The 14,156-nt window shown below is 44.7% G+C and overlaps 1 protein-coding gene across 4 annotated transcripts in view; it reads left to right on the plus strand.

Moving 5' to 3' along the window:
• COL4A1 (collagen type IV alpha 1 chain) overlaps window positions 1-14,156 on the plus strand; it is a 177,760-nt gene that overhangs the window by 145,449 nt on the left and 18,155 nt on the right. For all 4 annotated transcript variants that reach the window (XM_083435551.1, XM_083435550.1, XM_083435553.1 and 1 more), the window contains 2 exons: window positions 5,681-5,866; window positions 8,492-8,625. In XM_083435551.1, the coding sequence (XP_083291677.1) occupies window positions 5,681-5,866; window positions 8,492-8,625 (320 nt within the window). The remainder of the gene's footprint in view (window positions 1-5,680; window positions 5,867-8,491; window positions 8,626-14,156) is intronic.

Consider the following 14,156-nt stretch of genomic DNA (forward strand, 5'->3'; position numbering starts at 1 on the left):
AGCACTCAGGGCTGATTTCCTTAAGAATGGATGCATTTGATCTTCTTGCAGTCCATGGGACTCTCAAGAGTTTCCTCCAGCACCAGAATTCAAAAGTGTCAATTCTTCGGCGATCAGCCTTCTTTATGGTCCAGCTCTCACTTCCATACATCACTACTGGGAAAACCATAGCTTTTACTATACGGACCTTTGTTGGCAAGGTGATGTCTCTACTTTTTAAAATGCTGTCTAGAAAATCTACAGTACATATATATAATCAAAATAAAAACAACAACCCAATAACACACAACAACCAGAAAAGAGCCACATTTTAAAAGGGTATAGGATCTCAAACAGATCAACCAAAGGCCTGGTTAAAAAGGCACATTTTTGCCTGGCACCTAAATGTAATGAAAGCACGAGGCGAACTTCCCTGGGGAGAGCATTCCACAGATGGGGCCCATTCTGCAGAGAAGGCCCATTTTCATTTTGCCACCCTCCGGACTTCTTGAGAAGGAGGCACATGAAGGAGGGCCTCAGAATATGATCTCAGGGTCCAGGTAAGTTCATATGGAAAGAGGCGTTCCTTGAGGTATTGCGGTCCTAAGTTGTTTAAGGCTTTATAGGTCAAAGCCAGCACATTGAATTGGGCTCAGAAACTAATTGGTAGCCAGTGGACCAGGTTCGGTGTAATATGCTCAGACCGTCTTGCTCCAGTGAGCTACCTTGCCACGTGGGGGATAGGATTGAGCCCTGCGGAACCCACATTGAAGGTTCCACAGGGCTGCAACCCTCTGGGAATGACCATCCAAGTAGGACTGGAACCACCGCAAAGTGGTGCCACCCATCCCTAGTTCAGAGAGTCACTCCAGAAGGATACCATGGTCAATCGTATCAAAAGCCGCTGAGAGGTCGAAAAGAATTAACAGGGACTTGTTTTCTTGTCTCTCTCTCAACAAAAGTCATACAGGGTGAGCAGTTTCTGTGCCAAAACCATACCTAAACCCTTGAAATGGATCCCGAAAATCAGTTTCTTCCCAAAGCACCTGGATCTGGTCCACAACCACTCGCTCCAGAACCCTGCCCAGGAAAGGGAGATTAGCAACTGGCCGGTAGTTAGTTATGTTTTCTGAAACCAGGGAAGATTCTTAAGAAGCAGTTTTACCACTGCCTCCTTCAAACAGACAGGGACCTATCCCCTCGTAAAGAGGCATTGACCTCCCTGACCCAGCCAGCTGTTCCCTCCCTGCTGGTTTTTATCAGCCAAGAGGGGCAAGAGGGTCTGGGCACAAATGGTTGCCCTGACTGATCCAAGCACCTTGTCTACATCCTCGAGACTTACCAATTGAAATTCCTCCAACACAACAGGACTAGACTGTGCTCTGGCCACCCCATGAGATTCATCTGCTATAACAGCAGTCAAGATATTGGTGAATGCAAGCGATTTTATCCTCAAAATGCTTTGCAAACAAGACACAGCAAGCTATCACCTTCTTTGGGCCAGCCTGTAAAAGGCCGGTACAACCGGACGACATAATGAAGATGCAATGGAGGCAGCAAAGTATGCCTTCTTTGCTGACTTCACTGCCACTAGGTAAGCTCGATAATGAGCCCTTACCAGTGTTCGGTTTCATTCATTCAGATCTTTCCTCCACCTGCATTCAACTGTCTCCCAGCTTGCTTCCTTGCCCAAAGCTCTGGAGTACACCAGGGGGCCAATCGGGCTCTGTGAAGTGGTAGAGGGCACTCAGGGGCGATTGTGTCTTCCACTGGATCCCACTGTGAAATCCACTGGATCCATCAGCCTCCGAGGACAGACCTTCCTAATAGGTCCCCTGCCCCTGCGGAGGTGAAAAGGTACTGATATCCTAAATCTCAACAGGAAGTGTTGTCAATCCTAAATCTCAACAGGGACTGATGTCAATGTCCCCCACCTTCAAATCACCCTCTTCCTGCCTAGTCGAGAAAACAAGGTCCAGAGTGTGGCCTGCCATGTGCGTTGGGCCGGTGACATGTGGGAACAGCCCTATGGTTGTCATCATGGCCATGAGGTCCTGAGCCACCCCAGAGCCAGCTGCCTTGGCATGGATGTTGAAGTCTCCCAGAACCAGCAGTCTCGGAGTCCTCAATACCACCTCCGAGACTAGCTCTGTCAACTCAAGCAGGGAAACTGCTGGGCAGCAAGGTGGACCGTAAACCAGCAGAATCCTAGTCTGTCCCCATTCCCCCAACCTGGAACACACACACTAGACCCCCCCCCCCCCGCCACTGGACAGAGAGCCTGGAGATAGAGAGAGAATCTCTATAGACCATAGCAACTCCCCATCCTCAACGCTTGAGTCTGGCCTGATGCTGCACTGAGTACCCAATTGGGCACAGCTGGGTGAGACCCACTCTGCCCTGTTCACCCACCCAGGTTTCAGTGATACATGCCAGATCAGCCTCCTCATCATAATCAAATTATGGATGAGGGAGATTTTATTCTGGACTGACCTGACATTCAACAGCAGCAGTCACAGACCCGAGGGCTGGCTGATATGACAACCACAATTCCCCGAATTGGAGGAGGGACTGGCACAGTCACTAACTCTCTGTCCCTCCTCCCAAGCCATACCTCCCCCTACCCAGAACCACTGAAATTGGGCCTCCCCATGCTCCTCCCTTCCCAGGCACATCCCACCAAGTACATATCCTTACAACCCAGTTAAAAACAGTTAAAACACACAAAAAAGAATTTAAAAGGATATAAAGCAGCAGTCCTTATAAAACCTGTCAGGGCCAGGTAGACAGAGGCAGAAGCAGGGCCCTCAGGCAGGAGGCACCCTGCCCTCAGGAGCAGGGTGGTTTACAACATAAAAACACAAATGACATAGTAACAAACAAAAGTAAGACAATCTCTAGTAGTTCTGCTTGTTCTGTTCACCCTCTCCTCAACAAACTTCTCAACCTGGGAAACAGCCTTACTAGAAAAATTAACCAATAAACTGAAACTGACACGGGGACAAAGACACCTTTATCCCAGTATTGCTCCCCTTTATCACATACACATCCCAACAAGACAATGACAAAAATCCACCAACAGCATACAAATCAGTATGGCTAACCTAATCCAAAACACACACACACCCCACTCATACATGAAAACAAAGATCACCACAGCCAATCACAAACAAACAACCACACCCTAGGTCAACCCCAACTTTTCTCACCACCAAAGGAACACAAGTGAATAGCAGAGAACTTGCACAAGCAACACTGGCACAAAACCCCACATATATTAAGTATAATAGAAACATCGCCACCCAACCCCAACCCCACTCACCTTTGCCCCCCCCCACCTCTTTCCCCCTCTTCTTCCTAATGTCTCAACAAATGAAACTGATCTGTAAAAAATGTTACTTGGAAGAAAAGAGAGAGAGACGTTGCACATACTTTTGTAAACCAAGAAAAGATATAATAATAATAATAATAATAATAATAATAATAATAATAATAGTCAACAACTTCTCAACCAAGAATCACAGGGTGTGAGGGACTCCTCGTTGTTGTTTAGTCGTTCAGTCGTGTCCGACTCTTCGTGACCCCATGGACCAGAGCACGCCAGGCACTTCTGTCTTCCACTGCCACCCGCAGTTTGGTCAGATTCATGTTTGTAGCTTCGAGAACGCTGTCTAACCATCTCATCCTCTGTCGTCCCCTTCTCCTTGTGCCCTCCATCTTTCCCAACATCAGGGTCTTTTCCAGTGAGTCTTCTCTTCTGATGAGGTGGCCAAAGTATTGGAGCCTCAGCTTCACGATCTGTCCTTCCAGTGAGCACTCAGGGCTGATTTCCTTAAGAATGGATGCGTTTGATCTTCTTGCAGTCCATGGGACTCTCAAGAGTCTCCTCCAGCACCATAATTCAAAAGCGTCAATTCTTCGGCGATCAGCTTTCTTTATGGTCCAGCTCTCACTTCCATACATCACTACTGGGAAAACCATAGCTTTTACTATACGGACCTTTGTTGGCAAGGTGATGTCTCTACTTTTTAGAATGCTATCTAGGTTTGCCATTGCTTTCCTCCCAAGAAGCAGGCGTCTCTTAATTTCGTGGCTGCTGTCACCATCTGCAGTGATCATGGAACCCAAGAAAGTAAAATCTCTCACTGCTTCCATTTCCTCCCCTTCTATTTGCCAGGAGGTGATGGAACCAGTGGCCATGATCTTCGTTTTTTTGATGTTGAGCTTCAGACCATATTTTGCGCTCTCCTCTTTCACCCTCAATAAAAGGTTTTTTAATTCCTCCTCACTTTCTGCCATCAAGGTTGTGTCATCTGCATATCTGAGGTTGTTGATATTTCTTCCAGCAATCTTAATTCCGGCTAGGGATTCATCCAGCCCAGCCTTTCGCATGATGAATTCTGCATATAAGTTAAATAAGCAGGGAGACAAAATACAGCCTTGTCGTACTCCTTTCCCAATTTTGAACCAATCAGTTGTTCCATATCCAGTTCTAACTGTAGCTTCTTGTCCCACATAGAGATTTCTCAGGAGACAGATGAGGTGATCAGGCACTCCCATTTCTTTAAGAACTTGCCATAGTTTGCTGTGATCGACACAGTCAAAGGCACAGTCAATGAAGCAGAAGTAGATGTCTTTCTGGAACTCTCTAGCTTTCTCCTAAATCCAGCTTGCACTTCTGGGAGTTCTCGGTCCACATACTGCTTGAGCCTTCCTTGAAGAATTTTAAGCATAACCTTGCTAGCGTGTGAAATGAGTGCAATTGTGCGGTAGTTGGAGCATTCTTTAGCACTGCCCTTCTTTGGGATTGGGATGTAGACTGACCTTCTCCAATCTTCTGGCCACTGCTGAGTTTTCCAATCTTGCTGGCATATTGAGTGTAGCACCTTAACAGCATCATCTTTTAAAATTTTAAATAGTTCAGCTGGAATGCCATCACTTCCACTGGCCTTGTTATTTGCAATGCTTTCTAAGGCCCATTTGACTTCACTCTCCAGGATGTCTGGCTCAAGGTCAGCAACCACAGTACCTGGGGTGTACGAGACATCCATATCTTTCTGGTATAATTCCTCTGTGTATTCTTGCCACCTCTTCTTGATGTCTTCTGCTTCTGTTAGGTCCTTACCACTTTTGTCCTTTATTATGGTAATCTTTGAACGAAATGTTCCTTTCATATCTCCAATTTTCTTGAACAGATCTCTGGTTCTTCCCATTCTGTTGTTTTCCTCTATTTCTTTGCATTGCTCATTTAAGAAGGCCTTCTTGTCTCTCCTTGCTATTTTTTGGAATTCTGCATTCAATTTCCTGTATCTTTCTCTATCTCCCTCGCATTTTGCTTGCCTTCTCTCCTCCGCTATTTCTCCTCAGGTGACATCTATACAAACTTTGATAAAGTTGAAGAGGTCTGTTCCAGAGCTACAAACAACAGAACAGGCAGCTTTCTCTGTAGAGCGATAACACAGAATGGCTAATGCATTGAAAGCATCTATGGTTATCAGAGCACAGTTACACACACACACCCTGCTAAGTTAAACTGTTTCCCCATCCCCAAAACAAGTTTCCAGTTAAATGTCATCTATTAAGCCTTCCATGTTTTTTTCTTGGTCCTGACCAAGACTCAGTTTCAGACACTTCATATGTCTCCACACTTCATATGTCTAAGATAACGAGTTTCCTAAATAATTGTCATTTTAAATCTTAGGTGCAAAAGGAGATGTGGGCTCCCCAGGCTCCCCAGGTAGTCCAGGGATTCCTGGTACAAAGGGAGAAGCAGGATTTCCTGGCCCTCAGGGTCCTTCAGGCCAACCAGGTGTTCCTGGATTGCCAGGCAAAATTGGAGAGGGACCTAAGGGTGACCGGGGACCTCAAGGCCGACCTGGGCTTCAAGGTAAGAGTATTTATAGACAACATACAGTTGTACCTTGTAAGTCAAACAGCTTAGTTCCCAAACATTTTGTCTTCCAAACGTCGCAAACCCGGAAGTGACTGTTCCGGTTTGTGAACTATTTTTGGGAGCTGAATGTCCAACAGGGCTTCCACATTTCCGATTGACTGCAGGATCTTCCTGCAGCCAATCAGAAGCCACACTTTGGTTTTTGAATGTTTTGGCAGTCGAACGGACTTCCAGAACAGATTCTGTTCAACTTCCAAGGTACAACTGTACCTGTATGTGTTTTTACAAACTTAATGAACAATTAATGTACAATGATCGTCCAACAGTACTTATTCAAGAACAAAAAAAAATTGAGTGAAAGAATTTCATGCTGATCTATTCCCAAAATGGAAATGTTGATGTTATGCATCGTTGGAATTGAGGGGATGCTCATCAAATTTGCAGATGACACCAAACTGGGAGGAGTAGCTAATGCTGCAGAAGACAAAATCAGAATTCAGAATGACCTTAACAATGGGAGGACTGGGTCCAAGTTAACAAAATGAATTTCAATAGGGACAGATGGAAGGTTCTGTACTTAGGCAGGAAGAACCAGGTGCCCAAATATAAGATGGGGGACCCCTGGCCTACTAGTAGTACATGTGAAAAGTACAACAGTATGGTGCAGCAACAAAAAAGCTAATGCTATTCTAGGCTGTATCAACAGAAGTAAACAGAAAAGGATCTAGGAGTCTTGGTTGACCACAAACTTGACATGAGCCAACAGTGTGACGCGGCAGCTAAAAAAGCCAATGCAATTCTGGGCTGCATCAATAGGAGTATAGCATCTAGATCAAGGGAAGTAATAGTGCCACTGTACTCTGCTCTGGTCAGACCTCACCTGGAGTACTGTGTCCAGTTCTGGGCACCACAGTTCAAGAAGGACACTGACAAACTGGAACGTGTCCAGAGGAGGGCAACCAAAATGGTCAAAGGCCTGGAAACGATGCCTTATGAGGAACGGCTAAGGGAGCTGGGCATGTTTAGCCTGGAGAAGAGGAGGTTAAGGGGTGATATGATAGCCATGTTCAAATATATGAAGGGATGTCACATGGAGGAGGGAGAAAGGTTGTTTTCTGCTGCTCCAGAGAAGCGGACACGGAGCAATGGATCCAAACTACAAGAAAGAAGATTCCACCTAAACATTAGGAAGAACTTCCTGACAGTAAGAGCTGTTCGAAAGTGGAATTTGCTGCCAAGGAGTGTGGTGGAGTCTCCTTCTTTGGAGGTCTTTAAGCAGAGGCTTGACAGCCATATGTCAGAGTGCTCTGATGGTGTTTCCTGCTTGGCAGGGGGTTGGACTCGATGACCCTTGTGGTCTCTTCCAACTCTATGATTCTATGATTCTAAGTATAGTGTTCCGATCAAGGGAAGTAATAGTCACACTCTATTCTGCCTTGGTGAAACCACACCTGGAGTCCTGTGTCCAGTTCTGGGCATCACAATTTAAGAAGGTTGTTGACAAGCTGGAACGTATGCAGAGAAGGGCAACGAAAATGACCAAGGGTCTAGAAACCAAGCCTTATAAGGAACAATTGAGAGGATTGGATCTGTTTAGCTTGGAAAAGAGGAGGCTGGGAGCATGATAGCCATCTTTAAATATCTGAAGGGCTGCTACATGGAAGATGGAGCAAGCTTGTTTTCTCCTGGTCTGGATGGTAGAGCTCGAATCAATGGCTGCAAGTTTTCAGAAAGGAGATTCTGACTAAACATCAAGAAGAACCTTCTGATGCTCAGAAAGGACTCCCTTGGGAAGGTGATGAACTCTCCTACCTTGGAGGTTTTTAAGCAGAGGTTGGCTGGCCATCTGGCATGAATGATTTAGTTGTAATTCATGCATTGCAGGCAGTTAGACTAGATGTCCAACTCTACAATTCTCTGGTTCTCTGATTCTATTATTTTAATTACAGAATGTCAAATGGCTTAAGAGTTTCTTTAGGTACATTATTGTTATTTGGAAAGCAAAATGTATCAATGAATATTTTTTTAATAGATAGATGTACATCTCAAATGCTGTTGTTTCCAGGTTCCACAAGATTATTGAAATGGAATTGTGAAAGTCACATTCATTTTGGATTTTGAAGTGTTTTATTGCTCCCGGGCACTTCTTTGGTTTTACCTTGGGCATAGTCAGCCATTATTTGGCCAGGCTCATTTGTTTTCTTCTAACAACAATATAGTGGTGCCTCGCAAGACGAAAAGAATCCGTTCCGCGAGTTTTTTCGTCTTGCGGTTTTTTTGTCTTGCGAAGCAAGCCCATTAGCGGATTAGCGCTATTAGCGCTATTGGCAGTTTAAGGGCTATTAACGGCTATTAAAGGCTTAAGGGATTAGCGGATTAGCTGCTAAAAGGCTATTAGCAGCTTAGCGCTTTAGAAAAAGGGGTTGGGGAGTGAAAAAAACCCTCAAAAATCACAAGACATTTTTGTCTTGCGAAGCAAGCCCATAGGGAAATTCGTCTTGCGAAGCACCTCTGAAAACGGAAAACCCTTTCGTCTTGCGGGTTTTCCGTCTTGCGAGGCATTCGTCTTGCGGGGCACCACTGTATTGCCCATAAGTAACTTTTCCATTCCTGTTTTAGGACTTCCTGGGCCACAAGGCTCTCCAGGTGCTCCAGGATTACAAGGAGTCAAAGGAGAAAAAGGAAGCCCAGGATGGCCAGGAACACCAGGAAGACCTGGACTCAAAGGTGACCAGGGGCAGCAAGGAATCCCTGTAAGTCACTTTCAGGAGTACTGTATTAATGGATTTATCTGTTATTACATAATGAAATAGTGTTTGTTAATTTCATTTACTAGATTAATTGGTTCTGAATTAATTTTCAAACCAGTATATATGTGTTTTAAAAATGTACTCCCCTGTACTAAATAGTTGCTGAAGGGGGCACATGCTGGAGCAACAGGTTGAGTCCAGTGCTCAACTTCCTGCACTCCCCACCCCCCATTGAACCTTCAAAATTGTTACAAGTACCAGTAGGCAAGGCTGCCTAGCACATCTGGGACCAGGAGCAAGGATTATGACCTTACCTATTTCTCTTATTCTCTCTCATGCATTTTGAAAAAGGCATGGCCCCAAATCAATCTCTAAACATGGTAGCTAAGGTGGAAAAAGGAGGAAATGACAAAATGGTCCTTCAAAGATTGCCAACCTGCATGCTGACCTTATCAAGAATGGCGGGGGGGATGGTGACATCATCAACCAAGATGGTGCCTTGAATCGCCGCTGAGCTCCTTCCTGAGAACAATAACCAGCACAAACCGAGACAATGACGAGTAAGCATTTTAAAAATAATTCCCCTGTTAGGACAGCTTTAGCAAGTCTGGATTGCTAAAAGGGACCTAGATTCATTGATTTCACTACCTTTGAAAGAATCTCCCTCAGGCACAGGCCAAGCAATGGCAGGCCCCAAAATAGCTGCCAAAGCTTCCAAAAATGGAAAAGCAGAAGCAGGGAAACTGATAGGCCTTGAAAATAGGTAAAGGGACGTCTGACCATTTGGTCCAGTCATGGCCAACTCTGGGGTTGTGGCGCTCATCTCGCTTTATTGGCCGAGGGAGCCGGCGTACGGCTTCTGGGTCATTTGGCCAGCATGACTAAGCCACTTCTGGCGAACCAGAGCAGCGCACGGAAACGCTGTTTACCTTCCCGCCAGAGCGGTACCTATTTATCTACTTGCACTTTGACGTGCTTTTGAACTGCTAGGTTGGCAGGAGCAGGGACCGAGCAACGGGACCTCACCCCATTGTAGGGATTTGAACCACCAACCTTCTGATCAGCAAGTGTTAGGCTCTGTGGTTTAACCCACAGCGCCACCCGCATCCCTGGCACAAGGCCTAGTAGCCCTAATCAGGAAGGAATTAGCCCAAGACTGGGCAAAAGACTTCCTCTCACTGAGGGAAGACATTGCTAAATTAACTGAGACTGTGAATGATGTTAAAACTACAGCAAACACAGCAATGGAATTAAGCTTGAAAAATAAAACATCTATTAGAACTCTGAAACGTTCGCAAGCAGACCTTAGAATCCAACTGGAAGACTGTCAAGATCGGGGAAAAGGAAACTTTCCCAGGGGCCTACCTGAAAATTTTGGAGACTCAGATGTAAAAGCGGCCTTCCACACATGGATTCAAGAATTATTTACTGACTGCAAAATCATTGCAGAAAATATAGAACGTATACACAGAGCCCTGAGAGCTAAACCTAAAAACGGGACACCCCCCCCCCCCCCGAGATGTGATTGTCTGCTTTAACACATTCTTGGTGGGAAATGGTTTAATGCAACGTTTCAGAAAACTGGAAAAAAATAGAACATGAGGACTCTGTTATAGCTATCTTCCCAGACCTTTCTCCTGGGACCTTGCAGCGACGTCGTGAATTCAAAGCATACACCACATCGCTTCGCAATGCAGGGATAAAATACAAATGGGGATTCTCCTTTAGGCCGATCATCACTCATAATGGAATAACCAAGGTAGCAGCGTTGCATGTAGAAGCCAAAAAATTATTGAAACAGATTGATGTACAGATTGAAGACATGACAACAGAAGGAGTGGAGGAAAGCACCAATGAAGAGACATAAAAAGACCCTTTTGAATGGCAACAACAACGGGGGAAGACAGTGAAGAAAATTAAAGGAAAGAAAAATCCAATACAGAAGATAAATGGACAGAGAATCTCACAAAATGGCTTCTGCTCTGCGTGAGATCATTTTGTTTTGGTTTTTATGACTTGCTTTGTAACTTTACTGTCATAGAATGTTCCTGGGAGGGGGGGAAGCAGTGATTTTGGTCATCCCCTATTGTTAATACTACTGAAAGAGTAGAATTTACTACTTTGTGGATACCACAATGGTTCCAACAGTAGGATGGAGTTTTCTTGTTGTAGGTGGGAGGGGAAGTTTGGGGTTTGTTAGATATAATGTTTTCCATGTGCTCCTATAATGTACTAATCATTCTGGAGCAAGTATGGATCATTTAAAAATAATCACATGGAATGTTAATGGACTAGGGTCACCCATACAAAGGAGACGGGTTTGGAAGGAAAAGGGAGACCGGACTTGATTCTGGTCCAGGAGACTCACCAGAGGAGGAGGGGGGCTACAATGAGTACGTCTCCCCTCCCCTCCTCTGGGGGACAGTGGTTTGCCTCTCAGGAAACATCTAAGGCTCGTGGGGTAACAACATGGGTTGCGGATAAATCAGAATTTAAACCTGAACAAACCCCTCCTAGTGATCCTGATGGATGTTACTTGTTTATCAGGGGCACATTTCAAGACCAATGGCTGACTATAGGTAATCTTTATGCACCAAACAACCAACAGGAAGAATTTTTTGAAAAAACATTGACGGAACTGGAATTTTTTTTAAAAGGTCGAACAATCCTGGGGGGAGATTTCAATTTAGTCCTAAATGCATATTTTGACAGAAATTGTTCAGGTCAGGAAAAAAAGGTCAATAGAGGTTCCCCATCAACAAAAACCCTTCTGTATAGAATTCTTTAAAAAATCAATTTATATGATATCCAGCGAATGGCAAACTCTGATTTAAGGGACTATACTCACTGTAGTAATTGCCATACAAACTACCGTAGATTCCGGCGTATAAGATGACACCCAACTTTTGCTGTTCAATTTTAGTGTTTAAGAGTTATAGAGTTTGAGTGCCGCTGGGGCAGAGCGTGCACCCCTCTGCTGCCTCTGCCACAGCAGCAGCAGCCTGAGGCGAGGCGTTTGGCGGGCAGGCAGGTGAGCGCCACGCTTGGAAGGACTTTCCACACCCCCTTCTGTGGGGAGGGAGGAGGAGCGACAGCAGAAGGGGCGCCTCTGCTCACCAGCTCCCTCTCCTCCTTCCTAATGTGTATACCCGGGGTATAAGATGACCCCCGACTTTTGGGGTGATTTTCCAGGGATACAAAGCTGTTTTGTACGCCGTAACATACGGTACTCTAGAACTGATTATTTATTGACAGAGGGATGGATCCATCGGATCCACTTCTCAGAGATCAAAGCAGGAGAAGTCTCTGACCATGCTATGGTTATTGCTGAACTGCTGAGAGAAGGAGGATACCCAAGGAACCCAGTATGGAGACTTGACCCATGGCTACTAGAAGATCAATTGATATTCAAACAGTTGCAAAAAGAGATACCAGAATTTTTTAAGATCAATGATGCAGGATTATATAACCCAGCTTTAATTTGGGATACCTTCAAAGCAGTAATTAAAGGAACATTAATCAGTGAGAAGAGTAGAATCAAAAAAAGAAAATCAAATATTCATATCCAATTAGAAAAAGAAATAAAAGAATTAGAAGAAAAACATAAAATAACATGTGGTAACAGAGTGTATCGCAAATTAATTCAAAAAATGAAAGAATTAGGCATGTTAGAAATACCAAAAATAGTAACATCCCTTCAATATTTAAATCTACAGTACTATGAATTTAATAATAAAAACCTCAACAATCTTGGCAAACCAACTAAAGAAATGTAAGTTAAACAGAACATTCCACTCAATAAAAACAGGCAAAGGTGAAATAACACATGATAAACTTAAAATTAACTAAGACCTTATACACTTCTGAAACACCATCACTAAACACCATTCAGAAATTTTTGGCCAGAGTTAACATTCCAAAATTAACAGAAGAGCATGCAACTTACTTAAATCAACCCTTTTCACTTGAAGGAAATATTAGCTAGTATAAAAAAGACAAAACCATTTAAGGCACCTGGACCAGACGGGTTTACTGGCTATTTTTATAAAACCTTTTCTGAACTTGTGGCCCCATTTACAGATATAAAGGATCATGGCTTGATACCTGGAACTTGGAGAAACACACACATCGTAGTGCTACCAAAACCAAATAAAGACTTGGAGTCAGTCGAATCCTATAGGCCTATCTCATTAATAAATGTTGATTTAAAATTACTTACAAACACAGGTTAGCGATGATTGTACCGAATTATATACAGTCATACCTCGGGATAAATATGCTTCAGGATAAGTATTTTTGGGTTACACTCCACGGCGACCCAGAAGTAACGGAGCGTGTTACTTCCCGGTTTCGCTGCTCGTTCATGTGCAGACGGTCAAAATAACATCACACGCATGCGCGGAAGCGGCAAAACGCGACCCGCTCAGACGCGCAGTTGTGTCTTATGTTCTGTTCAGGATGCAAACACGGCTCCGGAACGGATCCCGTTCGCATCCCGAGGTACCACTGTACATTCGGATCAGACAGATTTTATTAGGCAAAGGTCAATAACTACCCCAATTAGGAGGATCCTCAATGCAATATACAGTGGTACCTCGCAGGACGAATGCCTCGCAAGACGAAAAACTCGCAAGACGAAAGAGTTTTTTGTTTTCTGAGTTGCTTCGCAAGACGGATTTCCCTATGGGCTTGCTTCACAAGACGAAAACGTCTTGCGCCTTTTTTTTTAAACCGCCAATGCATTCCTATGGGAAACCGTCAATGCACAGCGGTGCTTCGCAAGACGAAAAAATTCACAAGACGAAAAAACTCGCAGAACGAATTAATTTCGTCTTATGAGGCACCACTGTACTGGGGATCAAACCAACTGGCACCGACAGCCATCCTTACATTGGATGCAATGAAGGCATTTGACCGTCTTGAACGGAATTTTCTTTTTGAAACCTTGCGCGGTTTTGACATGGGAGCCTCATTCACTGCACTGCTGACTACCTTGTATCAGGATTGTACTGCAAATATTTTGATAAATGGTATGCATTCAGAGCCTATATTGATGGGTCAGGGTGCAAAGCCCATTGTCGCCCCTGCTTTTTCCCTGGCCATGGAACCCTTGGCTCTAGCACTTAGGGGAGACCCTGAAGTGTCTGGAATACAAATTAATGGGCAGAGTCCTCTGGTGAACATGTTCGCAGATGACGTAGCCTTGATGCTGTCTCACCCTAGAACAAATCTCCCTGCAGTAATGAAAATTCTTGGTGCTTACGGAAAGGTCTCTGGTTTTTGTGTTAACTATAGCTAATCAAGGGGACGTGGGTGGCGCTGTGGGTAAAACCTCAGCGCCTAGGACTTGCTGATCGCATGGTCGGCAGTTCGAATCCCCGCGGCGGAGTGCGCTCCCGTCGTTTGGTCCCAGCGCCTGCCAATCTAGCAGTTTGAAAGCACCCCTGGGTGCAAGTAGATAAATAGGGATCGCTTACCAGCGGGAAGGTAAACAGCGTTCCGTGTGCTGCGCTGGCTCGCCAGATGCAGATTGT

This window comes from Podarcis tiliguerta, assembly GCF_965153285.1.
Source record: "Podarcis tiliguerta genome assembly, chromosome: 3".
In the NCBI taxonomy this organism is placed as follows: domain Eukaryota; kingdom Metazoa; phylum Chordata; class Lepidosauria; order Squamata; family Lacertidae; genus Podarcis; species Podarcis tiliguerta.